Source organism: Lonchura striata, chromosome 8 (assembly GCF_046129695.1).
Source record: "Lonchura striata isolate bLonStr1 chromosome 8, bLonStr1.mat, whole genome shotgun sequence".
Classification (NCBI taxonomy): Eukaryota; Metazoa; Chordata; class Aves; order Passeriformes; family Estrildidae; genus Lonchura; species Lonchura striata.
The window spans coordinates 4,267,697-4,293,426 of NC_134610.1; the positions used below are offsets into that span (position 1 = coordinate 4,267,697).

General features: G+C 38.0%; 1 protein-coding gene across 1 annotated transcript in view; it reads right to left on the minus strand.

Annotated features, from left to right (window-relative positions):
• LOC110470602 (rho GTPase-activating protein 15) overlaps positions 1 to 25,730 on the minus strand; it is a 168,570-nt gene that overhangs the window by 139,511 nt on the left and 3,329 nt on the right. Inside the window, exons 3-4 of the mRNA XM_077784839.1 lie at positions 16,356 to 16,454; positions 14,356 to 14,482 (exon numbers count right to left, since the gene is read on the minus strand). Coding sequence (XP_077640965.1) covers positions 14,356 to 14,482; positions 16,356 to 16,454 — 226 coding nt within the window. The remainder of the gene's footprint in view (positions 1 to 14,355; positions 14,483 to 16,355; positions 16,455 to 25,730) is intronic.

The following is a 25,730-nucleotide window of genomic DNA, read 5'->3' on the forward strand; positions in this document are numbered from 1 at the left end:
TAATAAATTTATGTATGAGGACACAGAACACAGTACCTTGTGACAGGAGAGACTGGACTAGATCACCCAGGACTTGCCAAGCCTTTCTTTCCACATTTTTTTTGGTATTGTCACAATATTAGAAACATTATTATACAAACTTAACTCGAATATAAAAACCACAATGCCAGAAATCAATGAATTCATTTTATTAATACAGTATGAGCAGTTTATGTTCATCTAATGTAAAACACGTGGGGTTTGGATGAAATCTGCTACAGCACACAAAGTCAGAGTGTTTAGAGTCTAGGAGGAGAGAGTGCAGTGTACTTGGGAAGGGGAAACTGGTCTGCCCAAGCCCATGTCAGGGATTAGGACTCTTAACACAGTCTTTTTTGCAAAAATATTCCCAGGAGAATACCCAAGGGATGGTCGAACACATAGAAATTGGAGAGTGGTCCTTGCCCTTGCCTAACTGGGTGAATCAGTGTTTGCAGCCACACAGTCTTATCCCACCCATAAAATGTGACAATTACTGAGAATAAGAACTGCAACATTTGAGATAATGACTTTGGAAGCTGACATATATTTTATAAAATATTTAAGAAGACTTCACAAAACAAAAAAGGAATCCCATGCAATTGGTGGTTGAGGAAGATAGAGCAAGATACTGTAGACAATTTCCAGATTAAGTTGAACAAGTAATTTACAATAAAAAATTCATTCAGGGGCTTTTAGAATATGGAGTTCTGTTTGCTTTCTTTTGTTGTGAAATATATGCAAATAACTTTCAAGTCTTTAAACTTGCCTTCCGAGTTAATCTGAAAAAAAACCTTTTCAACCTTTTGCAAATATTATGAATAGTCATCATTTCCACTAAATTGCTCAGGCAAAAGGACAAGAAAATGATATGGCTCTATTTCTACCAGGAGCACTGGACAGATTTATACCACAAGAAAACCCTTTTAGGGGGTTGTAACCATGTGGAAATCTTACCTTAAAAACCTACATATAATTCTGTCTTATGCATTTGGAAGCAAACTAATTATCTGTAGAGAACAAGGGAGTCTTGTATTTATATCAGCCTTGTTAAGAATTATAGAAATGTTTCATATATTGAAATTTTGACGTGTGATTGGATACCATGTTGAGCCTCTAATTCAGATCCAGTCTTTTGGGACCCTTCCAGAAAGAATATCATACCAATGAATTTCCTTTTTCTTGAAACTCTTATCAATTATATTTCATTCTTCTAAATTTTAAAAGTAAATTATTTTAATATTTAATTATATTCCCATTGTACTCAGTCTCTGATTATACTCATAACCCTATATTTTTTGACCCACAATGAACTTCTAGTGTTTCTTATACAATAAAGGACAGAATTAATTCAGTGCCTCAGTTATGAAACCAACATGCTAAAACTGTTTATTTCCAATGAGAAACAGTAGTGACATTCAGCTCTATATTTGCTGTTTCAAACCACAAGTTCCAGCACATTTTTCTCTTTTAAACATCAAGTTTAGTGCTTTCCAGTGACTGTAGATGTGGTAGTTTATGAAGGAGAACGGTACACCCATTATCTTTAAAGTAATCAAAAAATATCTAGCCAGAGATTTGAAATCCATTTGCTGTACTCTGTCAACTATACCTTATCAAATTATCCCTACCTCAATTATATCATTAGAGTAAGAACAACAACAAAAGATCACCCATGAGCTCATTTGTAAAAGGAGTCCGTCGTCGTATTTCAGAACTCCTTTTACTTCTTACCTAAAGTGAAAATTCTGGTAAGAATCTCCAACAGCTATGTTCACATAAATATAAACCTTAGACTGTCGCTCTCATGCCATCAACTACATTTTATTTTTAAGGAGAAATTACTTCCATTTGCTGAAACACAACTGATCTTCAGACTTTTGAGCAGTTGCAGCTCTTTGCTCAGGTAGTGTCCATGTGAGGACACTGGAAAAGCTTCCCTAAAGGTGATTTAGGAAGGATCTGCGTAAAATAAAGAAACCCAAAAGTAGGCTACAGCTTTTTTTTTTTGTTTTTGTTTTTTGTTTTGTTTTTTTTTGGGTGAGGCTACCTTACAGAGGCTGTGAGTGGAGAAGGAGCCAGGGGAATTACAGGAGCAAAAGAGAAGTCCCGAAAGGAGCTGCTGGTGTATTTAGATGTGTATTTTGTGGCTGGGACCCCAAGTCTGCCTGGCCCTTGTGCAGGGGCTCAGAGAGGGATACCTCCAGAGATACTGCTGGGCATGTGGTGACATTTAGTACTTTATCTAGTCTCCAGAACAGCTGCACTGGAACAAGCTGCTTGAGCAGGCAAATAGTTACTAATTATCAGGCTATTTTCATGAAATAAAATCAGGCCAGCCATCACAACAACTCTGAGACACTTCAGTCAGCTACTTGTGGGGTTTTCATGGGTGCACTGACTCTCTGTCTGACCAGCCATGGCCAAAATTCAGACAAAATGTTAAAAAGAGCCAAAAGAAGACTGTTTTAGCTTTAAAATTAATGTTCCAGCTGACAAACTGTGCAGGGGCTTAACCTACTTTAGAACATATTTAATAGCATAATTTAGCCTCAAAAGAGAAAAGCAATATAACTAATGATGGACAAATTTAGGGGTTGAATCTAGTTCAGATAAACATTCAAAAGTTCAGATGTTTAACCAAACCTTATCTTGTCCATGAAAAGCCACAAACTGAAGGGCTCTATCAAATACAAGCAAAGTACAGGAGGTTGTGGAAACTTTTCCTCACAGAAGGAAAACTATTATCAGAAGCCTGCACCTTATTGCAGCACTCACGTGTAAAGCAGTTAAGCATCAAAGCGAAAGCAAAACATTTCAGAAAACTGCTTCATGGTCACAGTAATATTTGGATGAAATCCAATACAGAGAAAAGAAAATAATATTAAGGGGAAAGATAATACAAATGCAATTAGACTATCAGCCAATAAAACTTGATAGCTGAAACCTTCCAAGCTTAGAGAGAATAAGGAAACTGGAGATCAGAGGACTCTGCCTTTTGAAGTCTTGCTGTCCAGATCCTGGGGACCATTATCCTGCTGAGTATTTTAAAGACATTATGAATATTCTGTCACAGAATTAGAAAGCTTTATTACTGTGAATGACCTGTAACTTGAGCAGGGACTGCTACAAATGAATGCCAAATAAACAATTGTTTGGAAAAGGTGAATTCTACTAACTTTGTTTTCTGGGTTACAAGTCACCAGTTAAAAAACTTGCTTCCAAACAGCTTTCTTCTTGTGGGTTATTGATAACAGAAAGTATAATTCTAATGGGTCCTTTCCATTCTCACATTCTCCAAATACAATTCTTTAAAAACTCTATTAGAAAAGATGAGACTGCTGCTCTGCCTTGCCTGGCAATGTTTCTCACTCAGCAAGCAATATCTGCAACAGTACCCCAAACAAAACCAAATTCAGAAAGGAGATCCAGTACACTACAGTGTTTCAGGATCCTTTCTTTCCCTTTCCCCATATTTCAATCATCCACTTTTCTTAAGCCTCTCCCTCACCTGTTCTTCTGCCTCCATCCCCCTAGCTACCTGTGAAAATAGAAAAAAATTTGCTTTTCTTATAGTTAAACCCCAAATTCAAACAATCAGATGCCAAAACAAAAGATACTTTAAACCAGAGAGCAAATATAATTTCAGAAATGACTCTGTGTCTGTATAAAGAGCAAAGTTAAAACAATAAATCAAGTATTCCACTGCTTGTAATTGTGCCTTAATATCAGTTCTACCCTTGATCCATTGTATTGAGTGATCAGATAGCCCAGTATAATAATCCAGGTGTTTCAGTTTTTTCATTATTTATTCATTAATTTTTAGTGCTATCTTTTGATTTTCATTCAAACACATCAATTGAAATTTCTTCTTTCAAAAGAAAAAAGGAAGGTAGGAGCATTATAACACCCTAAAATAATCATCTTGAATTTTAAATAGAAAGGAAGAAGTTATTCCATATTTTCACACAAATATATATATATATATAAACGAAGATTATCTGTGAAGGAACTTCTGAACTTCTAGGAAACCATAGAAATGAGATGAAGAGTTTGGCTTAAGTGAATGCATCTATGGCTTGAAGACAGTTAAAGGTGATCCTGAGGTCATCACCTGCACTGCTTAATTTCTAGTCACCTTTCTGGTTCTTCCAGTCACTTCTCAAGGGAAAACTGTGTGGCTCAGGAGCCAGTGGAAAACTAGAAAAATAGGCCTGAGAAAAATCTAAAAAAAGTCCTTTTCTGAATAGGTCACAACCAGTCTGCCCTAGAAAGAGTGAGCATGAAGTGATGTGGATCAAACCACGGGTTCCTGCACCTTGAATTAAGTCTTTCATTACAGATACCCACCAAGACAAAGGCTGTCTTTCCCTGATTTATAAATTTGTGCCCCAAATTTGCTAAATGGCAAATGGTCCAGGCTGCATCTGGCTGCCCTCCTGTTCAGCCCTGCCCACATCTGGCCACCTTCCCGTGGGCCCTGAGTCCTTGGACTGAAGGATGACCTTCCTCAGCAGAAGTGACTATAAAATGTACTGTCACTATGTGATTGCAAAATACATTAACTGTAAAGCTTTCTCTACTAGGGATTCATACCTGCATTATTTCATCACTCTGTACAAAGTGTCTTCATGAATTTCAAGATAATTCTATTATAATACTTTTTTGTCTCCAAAGGGCTTTTTTTTTTCAAATAGCATTGGGGTGTTTTTAAATGTTTTAATTTAATTTATTTTTAATGTGTTGTTTGTAAAGAGTTGCTCAGTTTTATAAGAATGTTACTTCTTTGCTTAAATTGAACACCTTAAAAATTAATTACAAAAACTGTTATCACATGTAGGAACATATTTTATATGTTATGAAAAGGCTTAAGGCAGGTTTGCTCTTTAGTTTTCATAATGAATGTGCTGGATGCAAGAGATTAAAGGACGGCAAAATCTACCTGTCCTGGTGTTTACTTTTAATGTCTAAAAAAAGTGGCAATGAAAGAGATAAATATAATCCCTATACTGTATCAGGTGAACCATTTCCACATGTGAGACTGAATTCTGCTTTCCAAGTCTGTGAGAAGACCTAAATTTGAATATCAGTGCAAAAAACACTGACTGAAAGGGAAAGAGATTCAGAAGAGAGTTATTTGAGATGATCAGAAAAAGAAAAGCAGCACCCTTTTGTAGGAAAGAGTACAAAGTCTTGGCTGGCCTAATTATCAGCCCAAGCAGGGAGTGGTACACCTGAGGCAGAACTGCTGCAAATGAAGAGCAAGCTAAATGTTGCCACAAGAACACAATTGTACCACAAGTCCATTTAGGCTGAAAATTAGAGTGCTTTCAGCTTGAAAACTGAAGTTTGGGAACATTTTTCCAGCCTGAGCTGAGGGGCAAAAGCATTACTACTGAATTTCATTAATTATGAAAGGAATCAAATGAGGTAGTTGTTTTCAAGAACTGGGGAATTGATTCAATGCTACAAAAAGTCTGTCTGAGGCAGATAATGCTGTGTTACACTTTTCAATAACAGCAACACAAGTGAATTCCTCTTGGGTGAATCCTGGGCGCACTTAAGACAATGGCCAATGGAATTAATTAAATGGAGCCAAATATCCTCGGTGGTGAGGGGAGCTGCTCATATGTCATAGCTCTCTCTTCAGCATCAATATTTAAAGCCAGCTAGTTGGAACCTTTTACTTAATTGAGAAACAATACAGCATTTAACCCTTCAGTGATGTTCCACCCTTCGGCTTTCCGAGGCAGGATCTGTTTACCCATCTTGTCAGCAGGCAGCTGGTGGAGCAAAGAGGAGATTCTACAAAACACATCCCCTTTTAGTTCCATTAATATGCCCTGTCCAGTACCATTAAGTTGGTGTTTAAATATTTCGGATTAGCTGTCACAATTTAAATTAAATAGATCTTTCTAGCTAAAATGCCCAAATATACAAGTGATTTCACCACAGGGAAAAAGGTGAGTCTAGAAAGTAGGTATTCCTGTCTAGAGCCTGATGCACAGTCTCTCTAACTGAGCTCAATTTAGACTTTTATAACCTAAACCTCTCCTTATTTCTGTCACATTCTTCCCAAAATACCATGAGGATTGCATCTAGGTTAGTTAGAAGTAATAGTGAAACCTCAGGATACAATATAGTGTAAGAATCATTTTTCTGGCTACAACCTTCAATAGGGCTACTTATTTCAAAAAATACCATGAAAGGTTCAAATTTATGTTTAAAGGAGTGATGGACTGGACTGGCTCCTCCTGAATAACAAAGTTCAGCAAGTCCTGCTCACTTGCTCTAGTTCTGACCTCTCTCCAAAGACTGCAGTCTAAAATATTCCCTGTTGCAGTGAGAACGCCTCCATCTATTTAGGTGTTATCTGTTGTCAGCCTCTTATTCCTTCCCTGTGGAAGAAAAGTTATGGAGATGCAAAAGCTGGAGATCTACTGACACATGGTGATGGAAGGTTGAGCAGAGGTAGTGCATAGTGGGCTGTTTTCAACTATAAAAATTGTGGCATTTTGCACAATCTACATCAAACCTTAGTTTTGCTACCTAATGTAAGGGAAGATCTACCAGCTATGGAACTAAGAGCCTGTACCAAAGCAGTGGGAGACATGTTGGGTAGTTGGGCTTGGACATGGCAGAGTCAGAGTAGAGTCCTCATTGCAGGAGTCTACCCCACTTTTAGTGCATGGAAAAAAGCTCAAATTCTTGGCTCCAATAATGCCTAAAATCTCATTATTTGTTTGTGATTGCTTTTTCTGAGGCAAGAGTGTGTCTGAAAAAAAAAAAAAAACAAACCAAAAACCTGCAGTTTTTCCAAAATGTAGTTGTCTTAAGGGCTGTGTTAGTATCTGTGGTACAGTAAGAAAAGACTTAAAGCAATCAAGATACACAGTCTCTACTTTCCCCATTATCAAATCCATCTAAAGTGCACATGCAGGAGTTTATTGTGTTAAGAAAAATATGTGGTGTCTCTCTCTTCTCTGGAACAAAGAAGAAATATGGATTTGTAACCTTTTTCTTTTCTTTCTTTAAACTTAAGTCCTTCAATAGTGTTTTGAACAAACCTGAAGAGATTTTAAGACAGACATTTTGTATTATAACATTCCCCTGGGTCGTATGTATGATCGTCTTTACTAAAGCTCCTTTCAGTCCCAGTTGAATAAATATGCATTTTGTTTCACTAATCTTGAAACAACAGGAATAAAGTTTACCCAGGTCTTTTATACCTCAGAGAACAAAACAAATACTACAAATCTTTAGAGAGAAAGGATATACAAAAGGGCTTGAGGTGAATGTTTCAAAGCAAATACTCTTTAAACGATGTGCAAATTATTTCAGCACTTGAACATGATTTATGAAAGGGGATTAGTCCACTGAAAGAAGAACCGAGTTTAAACTGTTGGGTTTCAAAGTCAAGGATGAGAAGTGTTAGCTGGAAAAGGCAGAAGGAACTGGATAGTAATCTATAGTGAGGATTTCTGATTGATTTTCTTTAACTAACTCAATCCTACAATAGCTATTGCTGTCATTCATACTTAACTGTGGTGGGCAGCATAAAATACCTTCTTTTATGATATAATTCCCCATAAAAATGAAGTATGCAATGGTGATAATTAAGTAATAATGAGGTAATTAATAACTCAGTGACTAGCTCTCTATTTACTAGTATGCCCTATAAATGAGCATGAGGAGTGTGAAACAATTAAAGATTATCCAAGCTCAAACAGATAACTTTTCCAGGGAGTTGTGTGTCAGTGAGCAGACCAATGAGTCACAGGTCACATCTATAATAATACATTATATTATATTGTAATATTCCCACATACTCTTCATGTAATGGGTTAGAGCTACTCTTAAATACTATAAAAATGATCACTTTTATGTAATTGTAAAGATTAATAAGTGAGCTAACTTCTCATGGTTCTATAATGACCCCGCTGTTCTAGTAGGTAAAGGAAAATTTAATGATCCTGCTCAGATATGATTAATATCTAACTTTCTCCTGGCTAAAAATCTGGACTTGGTTCAATAAAAATGAATTAAGTGAACATGCATGGGTTTCCCTGCCAAATGTTTATATGGAAGTTGGATATGCCCAATTTAAAAATATGCTTTTTCAACCCAAATAGTAAACTCTGGAAGGATTTTGAAGAGTGAAGTAGAAATAAAACAAAGAATTAAAGAAACATTATATTATAATTGATGGAAACAGGATATTCAAATTCAGGAAAAAAATGTAATTTTTTTAGGACTAGTCACAGCCAGTTGTGATTTTGAGTGCAACATAATCTTCTATTATCAGTACAAGTGACACAATTTGTTTCTCAATTTGGCATGTTTTGCTTCCCACATGCCAATATTATTACTTCTTTGTTGCTGAATCAGTATTTTCCTAAGCTTTAGGAAAAGAGCATACCTATACTTAATGTGGCGGAGAAACATAAAACTACAAATATGCAAAAAAATGTTTAGTCCCTGTAGTCCAGATGAGTGATTCCACTCTGCAAACCCAGCATGTTGCATTTTCTTTTCCTGCTTTTTTTTTTAGTCCCTGAAACTGAGTGCATTCCTGTTGATGCAATAAAAATAAATGCCACAAACATACAAGATGCAGAGTGACAAAATTAACATTGCAGTAGGAAACTGCATATTTGCAGCTTGTTTCCATTTTGCTTTCTTTTTTAATTGTTGCCAGTGGTAATGCTGCACTAATGTACATTATTGCTTTATGTTTCTTGGCTTTATTAAAAGTAATAAAACTGACCTATACATAACGCTTACATTGTAATACAATAATAGTCCCTAAATAACACCATTTGGCTTTGAACTTCACATTTAACTGAAATAAATGGGCCAGGAAGGGGAAAGAATTCAGACCTCATCAGAACTAACAAAGAAATGGAGTGATTTCCAACTTCTGTGTCTCTAATTAGAATCGTGAAGGTTGGAAAAGACCTTTAAGATCATCGAGTCCAACTGTCAACCTAGTACCATCATCATGTTCACCAGCAAACCATGTCCTCAAGGGCCATATCCACATCTTTTTGGATCACTTCCAGGGATGGTGACTCCACCAGTGCCCTGGGCAATCTGTTAATTAACCCCTTTTTCAAAGAGGTGACTCTTTGTGGATGAAGGATAAGCTACCACAGAATCCAGCTCTTGGCTGGGCCAGTAAAACCTCTCTCTACATCCCAAGACAGGGTCTCCCAACCTTCCATCCCTTCATGTGTTAGAGAGGGAGACAGAAAACTCCCACAGGCTCCTCTCAGCACTGCCTGTAATAGCAGTGCCTTTTCCTAGGATGTATAATGATGTTTTAAATAAATAAATTTCCGGCTTTTTTATTCCCCTTCTGTTTTTACACAGCCCAAACAATGCAAATCCATGTGTTCATGCCCTGGTGACTATCCTTTCTTTCATCTTTGCCAAAGAAATTCCTAGTCCTGTGCAGAGACAAACTTTAAACCCTCAAGCAAGTCCTTGGAGGAAGCTTTAGCTAGGGAAGGACCAATTAACACCAAGTAGGACCAAGGAGCCAGGAAGTTTTCAAGCTCCACCAAATTCTCCATTTCATCCACCATGTCCATTAAACGACCAAAATGGGTTTCTGCTGCTGTTTTTTCATCTCACACTCTTTGTACAGACTTAGTTATCTAACAAACTGCCTTCAGAAAGGATTCTGGATGCTTTAGTAATTGACAAAGGATAAATACACACCATGCTCAAGTTTCAAAATTCAGCCTTCTGAAGAGAAGTGAATGAAGCAAGAAAAGCAATTTTGGGCAATTTTAAGCACACAGTCCATGGTTCAATTCTAAGGACTATAAACTCCTAAATTTAACTGTCTTTTAAGAAACTAATGCAGACTTTAATGCCCAGATGATTTTGCAGCAAATACATATGAAGGGAATAGAAGTAAAGAAGTTTTGGGAGATTTCCCCTTGATTTAAAAGATGCTAGGAGGTGTTTTCCCAGACACTGCCACGATGCCATTCCCTAGGGTAGCATGCAAAGGTTGTTGCATCCCAAGGGCAAATCATCACCCTTTTGGACTAAAAGACCCATCACTCCCTGTTGAGAGTCCAAGAGGAATTTAGGTAAGGAAAGTATCATTATTTGAGTTGGCTGGTGGCCAGGGTGCTGGGGCTAAGACCCTGATCCTTACGGAGAGCAGAAAGGAATCCCAAGCCTGCTGTTTAATATGCATGACATGTCAGCTTTGCTGTCAACTTTTCCTTCCACCCCCTGCCTTTGTCCACTTTTTTCCACCTGTTGCAACTTGTCCTTACTGGGGCTGAGAGTTGGAATTGTCTCACTTTGGTATCACATTGTGACTGGCACAATGATGCCTGGGGTCTCTGACTACTCTTGTTGAGACACTTGAAATGACCATGAATAGTAATCATCCTGCCACAACTCACCAAGATGTTCCTTTTCACACATATATATTTTTTAAATTTTTTAGTGCTGGAGTTGTGACACTTCCAGCTAGAATTCAAACATGGAGGAGATTTTCCAGGCTGCATGACTAACCACCGGGTTTCAAGTAAAGTGTTCTTGAAGATAAGGAAAAAATATGCGAGTAGAAACAATAAAAATAATGCAATTCAATCTTATCAATTCAGGCAGTTCCAGCTTTTATGTGGCAAACAAGGAGATCAAATTGCATTTATCTAATATCACAGATTTTTTTTTTTAATGTCTAAAATATTTCATTATTTTGCTTTGGCAACCTAAAGCTGAGGAACAGATTACTGTTCCCACTACATAAGGAAATAACTGACAACAATTAGTATTTATTCTTGTTGCTTTTGTAATAAAAATAGAATTCCATCACTTTCAAGGAAACCTAAAATATTAATAAGAATGTGATGAACTGAGTAAATGTGACGCCATAAGGAAATGATGGAGAACAGGTTGGAAATATAGTGCTTTGGGAATGGATTGCATTATCAAGCTTGTGATTGTGCATTTTGACAAGAGCAGCCCTCAGATTGATACGGTAGCCAAAGGGCACTCTTCCTACTGCAGAGCTGTTTGTTTCCATCCAGGAGAGGGGGAGCAGAAGGGGAATTGATCCCCTCCGACAATCAATAGCAAACCAGCCCTGGCTCTTCCACAGGAGGTCACTCCCGAGGGATAGAATTCCCGGATGATGGCCACAAATAGCCCAGAGGATGCAAACCCCAAGATGGGTGCATGGGCAGGAAAAGAAGGGCCGAGTTTAGCTGTGAACATCTTGGTTTCACTGCCTAAAACAAAAGTGTCCTGACAGCTCCTGTGGTACTCACACACTAAGGCCCCTTGGGGTTTGGAGAAAAGAATGATTCCTGGGAACCTTGTGGTGCACAAACCCTTTCTCTACATCCCAAATTCTTTCCCTACTTCCCAGACACCATAACAGAATCTCTACTTCTGGAATAACCCAGGTGCCTGGGGATATAAAATTAACACGGCAGACCACCTATCACTGAACCCAATTGAAACTGGTACTAATTAGAAGGAGCTTTTTGGCAACCTTTTGAAAAAAAAAAACCCAAAATACTCTTATGGTCTGAACGATAACTAAATTACTTGGAAATTATGAAGTCTGACATTAATTTTTAATATTATCTGTTTAGAACAACACTTCTTTGCATTGAAAGAAGTGGTGCTGCAAGGCAATTTTCTTGCACAAAATGCACGCTTCTTCTAATGGAGGAGGTTGCTGGGTGAAAACCATGTTACTTGTTATCAGCATCAGCTGCAGAAATTATATCAGTGAAATAGCTGACATCATAAAATAAAAAGTCATCTCTTTCCATGTATTAGAGAATAAGATCACAGTTTTACATATTTTGGTAACACTCCCCAAGGTCTTTCCTGGTTTCTCCTTAGGTCAAGAAAACTTCAATTAAAACATGAGTTGAAACCAAACTGGATGAGAAGCCACTGAAAAGCTGCATGACCAAGAGAATGGCCACTCTCTGAACTTTGGAAATTGAGCCTGGCAGTTTGAGCCCAATTTTCAATGAAAGCAGTGTCTACAGCTCAAAAAGCATAACAGAGAATTACCATTTGTCCTTGTAGTGCAAGCAGAAGCAATTAGGATTAGACATAAAAACCAAATTCCTGCTTCTAAGTCTCTAGGGAAAGTCTCCCTAGTTTTAAATTAAAGAGTAAATTACTGAAATGCTTTGGTTAGAATGTACCTGTCCTTTATATACTTGTACTGGTAAAAAAAAAAAAAAAAAAGCAATGCAGCAGTATTAAGATTAAAACATGATATTTTTTGCAATCCCTACAATGTAGATAAGGTAAATACAAATGAATTTGAGTTGTCTGAATATTTCATTAAAGGTTATCAAAATGGGAGGGGGTGGGCTGCTAACACATCAGTTGCTCATCTTCTTTGTTTAACTGGAGGAGTTCTAAGGCATCATTAAAAAATCTCCTTTGTTTGGATTTGGCACTGGCAATAGTCAATAACGTAAAAGCACTATAAAATTATAAAATCGTTAAACTTTGCAAGAACTTTATAAATACACTTGCAGATATTGCACATATCTTTGTGCTCTGCAGTCAAACTGGACAATGAAACGACCACCTGTTAACTGCTAACAATGTGTCATTACCAGTTCTCATGCCTTTTTAAAGCAATTTTGGCTCTAGCTGCCGATAATTCTGGCTACGATACTTGTGTGAACATTAAGGGCACAGAAAGCCAAAGGCAGAAAACTGACAATACAGTTTGTGCTTAGACTACTAATAAGTAAGTGAATAATATGATTTTTCTAATTCCACATAATTGCTTGATCTCAAGGGGCCAAAAAAAAAAAAGTTCTGAATACATATTTTAGAAGCAATCCAATCTACGGTATTTAAATGCAAGCTTCGATTCAGTGAGATTTCACAGCAGATATTTTCACATTTTTTTAATAGTTTAAATAGCCTTTAACAAAACGGAGGTTATTCAGGATTCTCTAAGGTTTGAAAAGAAACATAGACTAAGTCTCTGTCACTGCTCATAGTCACTTTTTCTGTTTTGTCTGACAAATTATCATTTAAAGATATGTGAGAAGTCTAAATAAATAAATAAAAATTCCCTGAGTGCTGAGACAGTTTATGGGCATTTTGCTATTAGCTACAATAGAGCAGAATCAGACCCTCAGAACTCACTGTGTTCTCAGTCTTATTTTTCTTCCTCTGAGAAATGTAACGTAACACCCAGTGCAAAGATATTGGGACAATTTTTCACAAGCCATGTTCAGGCTACTTTATATTTTATAACACAAAGAAAAACAAAACAAAACAAAACCATAAAACCCTTAAAAAAATAAAAAAGAAACATATTCAAGATAATAAGAAAACAAACCCCAAAATCCTGTGGTCTGCAAAAAGAGACTACTTAATGAGTCTCTATTTGTGTGTACATGCATGCATGTGTGCATATATTTATGACTGTGTGGGTAATTATCATTAAAAATAGCTATGTTGGGTCTTTTCAATGCAGCCCTTTTCTTAACATCCCAGGCTTTGATCCTGCACTGAAATGCGTGCAGGCAAATTCCTACAGAGCCCTTTGGTACCTAAAGGCACCTCGAGCCATCCTGCCAGTCTGGGGCTGTCACCGCGCTGACACCAGGAGCAGGATGTGAATATCCCACTAAGAAAAGGAGGAAAACAAAAATTCAGGGGACAGGGTGAAGTTAAAAAAATGTTGGGTGAGGGATTCAGGGTCAGCAGCAGCTCCAGCTGCCCACGATCTCACGAGCATCTCGGCACAAACTGGGAGAGTCTTTTCAGAGGAGTAAAGCACAGCCCTGTTAGTTTTAGATCACTTTCTTTTCTAATCACACTGACAAACAATCAATGCCAAACCCTGGAATTTATCTTCTATAAAATTATAGATACATCACTGATTGTTGGCTGCGAAGGATATGTCAATTCTTTCAGCAATTCAGTGTATAAATACACAACAGACAAAATTACTCTGGCAATTTGAGGTATTTTACTAAAATGGAAACAAAGCAACTGCAACAGACCATTAACATAGGGCTCATTTTGCTTATTTTTAAAAATAAATGGCTTAAATAAATGTCTTTGCTCCTAAACAAATTTATTTTGCTTAGGAGAGAGTGTCACCCTTTAAAAGTGTGGAGCTAGTAACTGTCTTTACTTAAATGCAAGTTATGTATATCAGTGCAGAACATATTCAGCTTTAAAATTCTCAGTGATCGTCCTTACATTCTGTATGTAATAAAAATTATCTTGTCCTGTAATGGCATAGTTATTTAAAAAGGAAAGAAAAAAAAAAAAGGAAAGAAAAATGAGGAAAGAAAAAAACCTTACTTAAAGATTTTCTGTGTTCAGGCTTTGGCTCTTTGGATTCAGTGTCTAAGTTATTCAGTAATTCGATGCTGGAGGATCTTCTGAGTTTGAACTCCAAATTTCTCGATGTAATTCTCTGTTCTTTTGGCTGGGAAAAGAATATATATATATGTATATACATATGTGTATGCTTTTAATAAAATTATTATTTGTAAGAATGAAACAAGATTCCAGAATGCCAGTACAGAAGCTAACAGACACACACAGAGCAAGTGTGCAGGGAGTATATAATTTAAGGAAAGTGTAATGCAAAATTCGTCATATGGCAAAGCTTTTATGGCCCTGACAGACTGATCCTAATTTCTGAGATAAATTCCCATTTAAGTGAGGAAAACAAAAGGCCTGCTTCTTTAGGCTTTAGGGACCAAAATTATTTCCACATTGCAGGCTACTTTCAAATGCTGGCAAAGAGGAAGAATGTTTAAATTGCTTTTCTGTTTTAGATAGTTACAGTAAATATTCTTGCAAACACAATTACTTCAAACATCATTGCAAATTTGGGGTTGAATTTCTGCTGGTTTATGCTTAAGAAGTAGTCGGGGGGCTTTTCTCTTATTCTAATTTACTGGCAGACAAAGTGAAAATGAGCAGGGAAAAGAAGCAAAAAAAAAATAAAATAAAAAAGAACGAAAAAATGGAGACGCTGTTTTGGCTGGAGCCATGTCTCTTCCCGTGGCATTTGGTCAGGTGAGACTCAGCCATCCCAAGAGCCTGGAAAGCTGCCAGGCTTTTCACACTCAGGGTTTCAGGAGTGAAAGAGCTGGCAGGGATGGAGTGGCCAGGAGTGGTGCGTGGTGACATCCTGACATCCTGTCCTGCGCACTCGGACCTCGGCCAGGACCAGCCAACCACAGGCCACTTGTGCCCCACCAGCTGCTCTGCATGCTCAGGGCTGCTGATGCCACAGTATTACTTCAGCTACACCAAAAAAAAAAAAAAAAAAAAAATATATATATATATATATATATACATATATATATATATAAAATCAGGCTTATTAGATGCTTAGTTGAATAATACGCCAAAAAATATTTTTTTTCCTGAGTCTCCGTGGAAAACTCCACCCCAAAATCTTTAGTTGGATATCAATATCCTCACACACCCAATGAAATGCACAATATGAAGACATACATCATCAGATCAAACTTTCCTTGGCTGATTATAGCCTCAGGGTAATAGAATGTTTGTAGCTCTTTAAGGAAACAGTAGCTGTGTTGAAATTAACCCTTTCAAAGAGGCTGCAGATTCCACTGAAACCTCTGAAAAATGCAAGAAATGGGGATATTTTTCTCTCAACAGATTCTGCAGTGAACAAGGAAAGTCAGTGCCCTCAAAAAAAAAAAAAAAAAAGAAAATGTTTGTGAATCAGGATAGGAGGAAGATGTTTGGAATTTGTACTGAGTGGCAAAAAAGAAAGAAAAAGCTACAGCTGAAGCTGGTTTGGTAATTAAAAACTGTTTTAATAAAACGCAACCCTGCTTACTTCTAGTAGAAAACCCCCAGCCTTCCTGGGAGAATACCAGCAATCAGTTACAAAGGAATATTATTTGCTAGCGTTATTCTTGTGAATAAGTAATACAAAAATTCATAAAAGGCTCAAATGTATTAATAGTTCTATTGAAGATTATATACTGTAGGCTGCATAAACAGAAAATGCAAAAATTCATTAGTTATTAAGTGCTTGTGTGCTTTTACAACCCTCAGCAAGCCAGCGTCCTTGTTATTTCAGAGAAATAAATGTAGCATTCCTTTTCGAGGCAAGAATCAAATGACATTTTTGTGCAACAACCTTGTTTATCTGACATTTTTTAGTAGATTTGCATACATATTTTTATATCCTTCAGAGAAAGGAATGTCTAGCTAGCTGCTGACTGCCTAAAACCTGTAGAGATGCCTGAGCAAATGAAGTTGAAATTGCTACATCTTAATTAATAAAGGTAACAGCCAAAACAAATACATACCAATCTGTCAATTGCATTTTTGATAGCGTGGAACCAATCCAATATGAGAAAGTCGATATCCGACTGGAGGAGGAACTCATTTCCTGACACTGTCGTGATCTGGGGAGGGCATGGGCACACACAGGTGAGTAAAGCACACCCCACGCAGATGATTTTCCTCTGTTTTCCCTCCCTTTCCCTCCCAAATGCTTTTTCTTTTTACCGAGATTTGTCTGCTGGAGTGCCGAGTTACCGAGGAGTTCCGAACCTCTGTCTGAAAACTGTTTTGAATATGTCAAAACAAACGAGATATTGTCTCAGCAATGCAACCACAGAACACAAATAGTGCAGAAATAACGGGGATGTGACAAAAGTTAAGAAAAGCCAGGAAACTCAGTGTAACGAGACACAGTTCAAGGGAAATCAAAGCACCCTGAAAAGGAGTGAATGCATCATGAAAATTATTTTCTGCCATTTGCAGTTTCCATTTCTATTTTACTAGTTTTGTTTTTTTTCTATCTGGTGCCTCCATTCTTGAATTTGCACATTTATTATTTACCTATGACTCCCCATTCCCAAACATTTTGATAAAACTGATAATGTCACTCTTTCACATAAAAAACCCTACGAAATTATCATCAAAGATGGCTGCAGCGAGTAATTAGGAGCCCACTTATCATGAAAAAAAAAAATCCCCAGTTTGTCTAAATAGAAGTTGATTTACATTTTTGACCCACTCACTGGGAATATTTATCAAAAGAATATTCAGTCCCCTGATAATGCTGTTTCACTGCCTAACCTAATATTTGGTGGAAATATGTATGTATATGCTTTGGTCTGAACTTCTGTAGACCACTGGGATAATAATGATACATGATTTTTTATTTTACACACACACACACACACACTCATATATATATATATATATATATATATTTCACCAGAGGGAATCTCCAGGTATTTCACACAACAGGTTGAAGCAACCATTTCACAGAGGGCAAAACTGAGGCCCAGAGCTGTGCAATTCTTTGCCCCAGGATTATTCCACAGATTCCTGGTGCATGTGGCCATGGAGCATCATCTGGGCACAACATCTTTCTGTGTTTGCAGACGAGTCAACCAAGGCTACATCATCAGCACTTTTGGAAGGGGCAGGAGCTTATTTTGCCTACGCTCCAAGACAGCTCAGCTCCTTCCAGCTCTGGAACCAAAGTTTACTTCTTATTTTGCTGCTGTTAGAAGCTGCTTGTGCAAAATTTGTGGTATTCTTGCTTGGAAATGGAACACTCGGATCTCGGTGTATTGGGGATGCAGGTTTAGTCTGAATGTTGGAATGTTCACTGGAATATGGGATTATTCAGCATAGTAGTGATTTCCTTCTGACCAATTTTGGGAAAAAGCAAAGCTGTTATGGCCTGGCACCGTTTGTTTATGTAAATACATAAACAAAACACATACCTCAAGTGCTACTGTTTTCCTGCATCTCCCCCATGTCAAGAGTTTTTACTGAAGCTAAAAAGAAACAGCAGATCCACACCAGCCTGGGTACTCCCAGCATCTCCCTTAAAACTGAAATAATACCAGGAAAAAGAAAACCCAAACCAAAAAAAAACAGCCTAATGTCGCATTAATTGTCCTATAACCCTCCCTTTATTGAGGAAATGCCTGTAAGGAAGGTTTCCAAAGTCATCAGCATTAAGGAAAATCCCATCAGTGCAGCTCCAGCAGAGATATCCTGTGGGAGTGCTGCTGAGAATGTGGGAATGCTCCCCTGGTGTGGGCTCGGGGCTGCCTGGCTGCAGATGTTCACCCCATCCCTCTGCACCCATCGGGAGCCAACTCCAGCCACCCCGCTGCTCCCCGAGCACCAGGGAGAGTTATTTACTGGGGAAATCTCAATCCCCTCATTAGTCCAGAGCTGTAACCTTAATCACCATTCACACACTCACCCCCCCTTCACCAAAAGGAAATAAAAAGTCCAAATGCAGCTTAAGGTGAGCAGCAGAAAGAGCTGACCTCCAGTTCTGTGCCCAGCTTGCACAGCAAGGTTTGGGTTCAAAATGTATGATATGGTATCACAATTTATTAATGTATACATGCAGATATGAATTAGACTAAACACAGGCAACAATTCAATCTAATGCCTTCCTCCCGGTATAAACAAATCATTATTAAAATTATAAAATGGAATAACATTTTCAAAGTAAGAGCAACATATGTAATTAGATTTACTGTATTTTGAAGGCTTAAAAAGGACACAACATAGTTCAGCCTTCCGTTCAGTAAATTCAGGCTTTATTAAAATACAAGTATTCAGCACTGCATAAATATTTGCACTGTATGATATGCAAAAGAGATACTCCATTGCTAACAAGACCAAAGCAAAATACATGTTGAAAGTTTCTTTGTCTTGAATGTGTTATTTTGATAATCATATATTATCAGTGTTTTATGAGCAAATCTGTAAAAACAGATCATAGAATGGAGGGAAGAGAATTCATTTAAAATATACTTTCTGTAAGATATAGTTCAAGTCCTTTTCTTTCTTTCCTCAGACTAATCTTCAGAGTAACAAGACAGTTTCAAGAAGACTGCTACTGCTCTCTACAGTTTAAATGCATCCACTCCTTAATTACAGTCAGTAATTGACTTTGTTCTGCTCCATTCCAGTCATTCACAGGCAAGCAGTTCCAAAAGCTTTGGCTGGTAAATCCCATTTAATGTGCAGGTTTTCTATCCCACTTTTATATATTACCTCCTTAGGATTTCTGATAAATTACTCTTGGAAAGGATTGCTAAACCATATTTGCACTTTGAACAATCAAATTTTCAACACCCTTGGGAAAAGACATCAGTAAAGAATGCTGGTTTTGACTAAACCTTGTGATTGAACAATTTATGATCACAGCCCTAAATGATGTATAACTAACAACAAGCAGAAATTGTTCAATATTAAGGCCTGTTAACACACCATCCCTGTGTCAGGCACTGCTGAAATAAACAGAGAGGCTGGGGAAACAAATGAAAGACAAATCTAGGGGGGAAAAAAAAAGAAAATTAAGTGCTCTATCCAGAGCTGCCAGACTCCATTGTGCCAGGTACTTAAATTCTTTAAATACCTCCTGAAACCCCTCTCTCTGTGCCATCATTTTTCGCAAAGGCTAGAATTAGCACCACCTTACCAGGCAGAATGCTGCTGCTGCTGTCAGCAATAAACACCCACGAGGACTGACAACTGGCATCAACCCTCTGGCTTGCCATGCCCTTCAGGATGGGGATAGGAGACCCAGGGTGCCTGAATTCCCTCTTTCTCACTACAGCACCCAGGGAAAAATGACTTCAAAGCCTGAAACAACTCACATGGCAGTTCTGCAGTGAGCTGTAGCACAGCCCTGCTGCTAAGCATTGATCCTCAGAAAATATCGGCTCACCACAGGTAAATTCAATGCACTGCTGGGCTGCCAACACTGTGTGGGAAGTGGGGAGGGAGGCAGGTGTGAAACACTTCCTGATATTCTATTTGTGGCTTATTAAGGGTTTCTCTTGTCACCTTATAGAGCTGCAAATGGAGGGTTGAGCGTCTTTTGCGTGTCACCATAATGATGCACCAGGGTGGTGTTCAACAAGATCCTATGTTATTAAACAGAAATGCACCCTTTTAGCTCCACAAAATACAGGACATTGTGTCTAATTAATGCCACTACCATCTTATAATATACAAATATACCTTGGAGGCTACCCAGGATCAATGGATTTTAAAAATTTTACGAATTATGTATTTTTCTTGTGCTAGGTTGTGCTCTGGGACATACTGCAGTGCCAAGATTTTCAAACCCTTACAGATCATCCTTCAGAGCTTGTGTCACAGACTTTCCTTCCACAATAACCATGCCAATGGAAAACAGGAGGTTAAAGAGCCATGGAAGAAGATCACGATCTTCTGTTCATGGTTTTTCTGCAGTTTGTTCTGGGGACCAAACCACTATGAAAAACATCTCATCCTGGTATCCCTCTAGATCTTTACCAGAACTTCTACAGATGTTCTTGCATTTATTTTAGCTGCAGAACAGGGATGGAGGTAATTTCAGCAATCCTACTGGTAGACACTCTATGGAGATATGGGAAAGGGTGATAAACTCATAGAGCAAAATAAAAATCCAAACTCGTCTTATTGATTCACCCACTTCAAAGTGTATTTATGCATCTCTGGTGGCCACATCTATTATTTGCAGGGATTAACTATTTTTAGACAATGCCAAGAACAAACCTTAATACAGGAAGTGAAGAATTCTGTAGGGAAAGAGAAAGGCAGCAATAAAATTTAGTATGTACCGAGCGACAAGAAAAAGGGAGCAGAGTGAGCAGCCAAGGAAGTGTATGGCTCATGCATAGCTCATGTATGAACACCAAAAAAACATGTCACAGTCCTTAATTCAGCCAAATACAGAACCAAGCCAATGTTCAGCTCCCCCTGAAACTGGGACATCCAGAAAAATTGCTGTACTATTGAGGTGAAGCTTCATATAACTCCAATGGTTCAGCGTTGGATTATTGGATACTTTTGGACCATGGAAACCTCAGCAGTTGCTAATCCAGTGCAAGATTCAGTGCAGAAAACAGAAATTTTTATGCCACCTGGGACTCACATGGCTTGTGGTGAACACTAAGTGATTTAAACTTGGATTGACAGATACCTCTGCGTGCAGAAATTCAATAAAATGTGTTCCTCTTGTTGCACTGTGCATTGGGATTGCTGCCCTTGATATGTGTAGGAAAAAAAGGAAATGTGAGTTGCTGGAGCATTTCTAGCTCCAAAGTTAACACTCTTCCCCCTTCCCACTGCTCCCTTCATCTCACCTTGCTTTCTCACAAAGTGGTGGGGTTTTTTTCTGATCATGTTAATCAACCTGATTCCCATAATGAAAAGAAATCTGGATTTTTCTCTTGGTTTTCCTGAGATATTTTTCAGGATGGGGTCTATTCATGTAATGCAGGACACCTCTGCATGGCAGCCATCAGGGCTGGGCCAGAGAAGTTGTGAAAAGAGTCAAGAAGAAAATAAAAAAAAAAAAAGAAAAAAAAAAGAATATTGTGAATTTTCTGTCTCTAAATATTAGTTTAAAAATCATTAGAATATAATAAAACTTGAGAATAAATGCATAAACCCTGGACAATCCTGTGTCGACACCCCCAGTAGAAGTAGAATTAATTAAAGTTGGGTGATACTATGCTCCTTAGTGATTTAATTAGCTGGATTTGAGTTAAACTGGGACAGAGTCATGCAAGTTTCTAAATACACGTCAAAAGTCTAACTGCATTTCTGGAAGTGGACCTTAAATTCTTTCTCACAGATAATCCAGTCTCTTGGCCATGTTTATGCTGAATGAGTAAGCAGCCGAGAGGATAAATAAAATATCTCCCTGTGCTATACCATAGAGAGCTGAGTCTAATATTAAAAAATGGCAACAAAAGAAAACAAAAGGCTCAGTCTTGAGCTGTGTTAAATTTGTACAGCATCACGTATCCATTCCATGAGCCAGCCTATCAAACAGAGGTAGTCATGGTTATGCTGATAGTTAAATTACTTAAAGGACTCTTAAGATGTTTATGACTACCAAAGAAATTTCATTATCAAGCAGATTGTCTGTCTCATATTACAGTCTGGCTTCACCCATCTCGCAGTCCTTTGGATGTCGAGCAAAGTTAACATTGAAGTGATGGGGAAATATCAGCTTGAGAGAAAAGGTCTTCAACCAATCTTTCAAAAAAAATGATATTTGTTAAAAAATTTGGTGAGAAAGTATCTGCCTTGTGTTCCCAATGTTGCTAGATGTTAAGTAAATATATGCTGATTGCAAAAAAGTTGCTTTGGCAACTCTCTTATTAAAATGCATTTGTAACCCCCATCTGTCATGAAAGTTTTGAAAAGTTTGTTTACTTTGGAGAGCCGCCTTATCCAGGGTTACCCCGGCATACAATGATAGCAGTCTTCAGAAGTTGTGTGAGGAACAAGCCACTAGGGATCCATTTTTGTTTTAATTGGCACACACAAACACTTTTCTGGTCTGTCAAAAAGATCAAGCTAATATGCATGGCGGGTGTTATATTCTCAGCTTTTGGGAGCAGTAAAGCTCCCTTTATTTAAGTAATTTAAATGATAGACTGCAAAAACTTTGCAAGTCAGAAAAATGTTTTATACTTTCTTTGGGAATATTTGTTTTAGGCAACAGAAAATGTTCTACATATCCAAAGATGTTGAACCTTATGTTTTAATTACCCTATTTTTTCCTGATTTTGTAAAAACGACTGTGAAAACCAAGGATTACAAAGAGGCAACAAACAGATCCTGCGTTTTCACAACTTCTGCAATATCAGAATTTGTAAGACTGAATACTGCCAGATGTTTATAGGTTATGCCCTAAGCTGTGTTGTCTTTTGGTGTGACTGCTTTGCACATCCACTCTCTGGGAGCCTTTGTGGCATCATCATACCAATGCAACCTCCTCATATACAATGAGTTGCCAACTGATGCTGGCATTATGTACATCAATGACTCCAAAATGGATTGAGCTGTCTCAGATTTGGGGGTGAAACTTACAAGAAACAATAAATTTTAAAATAAAACTATATTGTACCAGGGGAGATGAAATAATTTTTTTCACGGTAAATTCCTGGGATTGAATCATTCAACATAATTCAGCAATAAAATAACTAACTCTGCTATGGTTAAGGAAAAATTTTTGAACCTAAAGTTTCCCTTTTTCTGTGCCATAAACTCATATCATATGTCAGTTTCTCTTGAAAAACTGCATTAATACTAACTAGGAGAGAATCTTCTCTCTGCACTATGAGACAAAATTTTTCCTTTCTTTTCTGGCTGTGATTAATCTCAAATGCAGAAGAACTGATTTTTATCTCTTGTGAGGGAAATATTGAACCAAGAGTAGGTCACAATTGAAGCTCATAAAGCCCTGAGAAACCCCTTCTTGGATTGGAAGAGGAGCTCAGGATGTGGGTCCAAGAGCTTCTCTGGAGGGAAGGAAAGGTCCAGGGATACTGGGATGCTGTCACTGATTTCAAGGAACAACTTGTCTTTCTCCTGTCTCCACCCACCAGTCCAGGTCTGTTTGTTTGCTGCCTTGGAGGAGTGTGAGAATAAAGCACATGATGTTTGAGCAAAGGGAAAGGTAAGAAAGTGCAAACAATCTCTCTAAAACATCCAGGGAACGTCCTGGGAAGCATTTCCTGCTGATCTGCTACACTGGTAAAATGCCCTGTGAGAGACAGTTGGAACACAGGGATCAGCCTCTGAGAAACAGGGGTTTCCTTCAGAGGATAAAGAGCAAAAAGGGAAATGTGAGACAGGCAGCAGATGACCCTCCTGGATGTCAGCCACTTGTGTGCAGCCTGCCGTGTCCCCCCTGCCCGTGCTGCCCTCTGCTCCAGCCCCACGGATGCGCTGCCATCGCCATGGAGCAGGAAGGTTGGAATTCTGACAGCCTTTCAGCCAAAGTCAGGGGAGATGGGAGTCACCAGTCTGGGGAAGCGATAAAGAAATACCCTCACAACTGGTAAAAGCAAGAGATAATAATTAAGACACAATTCAGTTGTGTCTGTGCATAGTGGGAAGTCAGGGAATAGACAATTGCACATTTTGTCCACGGATGAAGACTGAAGGCAGTGCATGAATACCTACTGCAAGCTACTTTTCTCCTTGGGGTAATATTTTACTGTTATTGCCTTTGCAATCTGAAGCCATACATTACACAGCCACACACAGAGATATTGGCAATGGTTTCTCAGAGAAGTCCTGTCTTTCTCAGCTTTACCAGCTGGACAATACCTAGTGATGAATGGTTCTCCTGTCCAATTTTATATGCATGTTATAACACTTTATGATGTATGTGAGTGAGACTCAATGTGATAAGTCCTGGTAACAAACAAAAATATCAAAGAGAGAATGAATGCTCTGCTTTCAGTGCAGGCGAAGATATATATTTTAAATATATATGTGCTGGGTGTAAAGATTTCATTTTGTTGACACTTATTTTAGCCAAAAATTTATTCATCAGTAGCAGAGCATTTCACAGCATTTCACATTATTTGCAAGAAGAAACCAGTACTGGCTCTTAGTATTTCATTTACTGGCACATATCTCCTATTAATGAATGCTGAGATTGCACAATAAGGAAAAAGAGAAGTTGTATACGTGTCTTTATACTTATAGCAACATATTTGGCCATGATTATAAGTGTTTGTAAAACTTTCAAGAATCGTTCCTTGTCTACTTACACTAATGAGAACACCTGTTAAGTTTAGAGCTGCACAGGCTTATTTGCATTGAATTCAGGTTTTTGCATACTGTACATCACTTTTTGAAACAATTAGATGTTTACAGAGAAATATAGCCAACAGAAGAACAGCAGCTTGAATGCCCTCCAGCCCAAGTCAGTGCTAATCCTGGTTTGTGTGAAAAGCAGAAACCTGCTGAATTATAATACTGACACAAATTCAGTGAGCAGTGAACAAAAGTGTACCTGCAAATCCTCTGATAGCAGATGTTTCTTGTGGGGATTGCTACCTGCTGTTGAATAAAGCATCTCTTAGAGATGAAACAGCACTACTGAATGGGATTTTTGTTGTTTATTTACCATTTTCTTTTCAGTCTGATAGTTTCTTTACCCTCTTTTTTTTTTTTTTTTTTTTTTTTTTTTTCCTGTTGACTCAGAACCTGTGCACTGAGCATGCAGAACATGCGGTCATTTTCCAAAATAGCTGCATATGTAATTTTACTAACTTGCCAAAAGCCAATACAGAAACACAAGATTCCTCCTACTGCTAAAGATCCAAACCACCATCTCTACAGCAGAGGGTTTTGTGGCCTGGGGCAAGGAGGCAGGAGGTCCCTTTCTATAAAAACAGGTCTGCTGAAGGCTAAGTGCAATATCCTGCTGTGCCACGGCCATGCCAGCTATTGTTTTATAACAAAGTACAACATCAAAGTTGGTCCATGATCTGTAGATTCACTCTGCCAGCTGTGTCAAGTTCCTGAGTGGGCCAAGCAGGAAAATATCCTGGTTTTGTCTCCCCTTGCATGCAGGGAGCAAACAATGCAGAACATCTTGGGTTTGCCTCTTTCCATCTTTATTTGTATGTAAGTATTAGGAAAACCCAAGCAGGATGAAAAATGTTTTGAATAAGGCTATTACATCCATTCAAAAAACAAAAAAATTCCAACTACAAAAACTGCAAAGATTACTATTTTAAAAAGTTATTTAGCGCTTTAATAAAAAGGATGCTGATGAGATTTAAGATAAAGATGGATGTAACGTAACTAAATTTTTGTTTCTCAGGAATCACAACCTAGATAGAAAGCTTTTATGAGTAATACAGGTC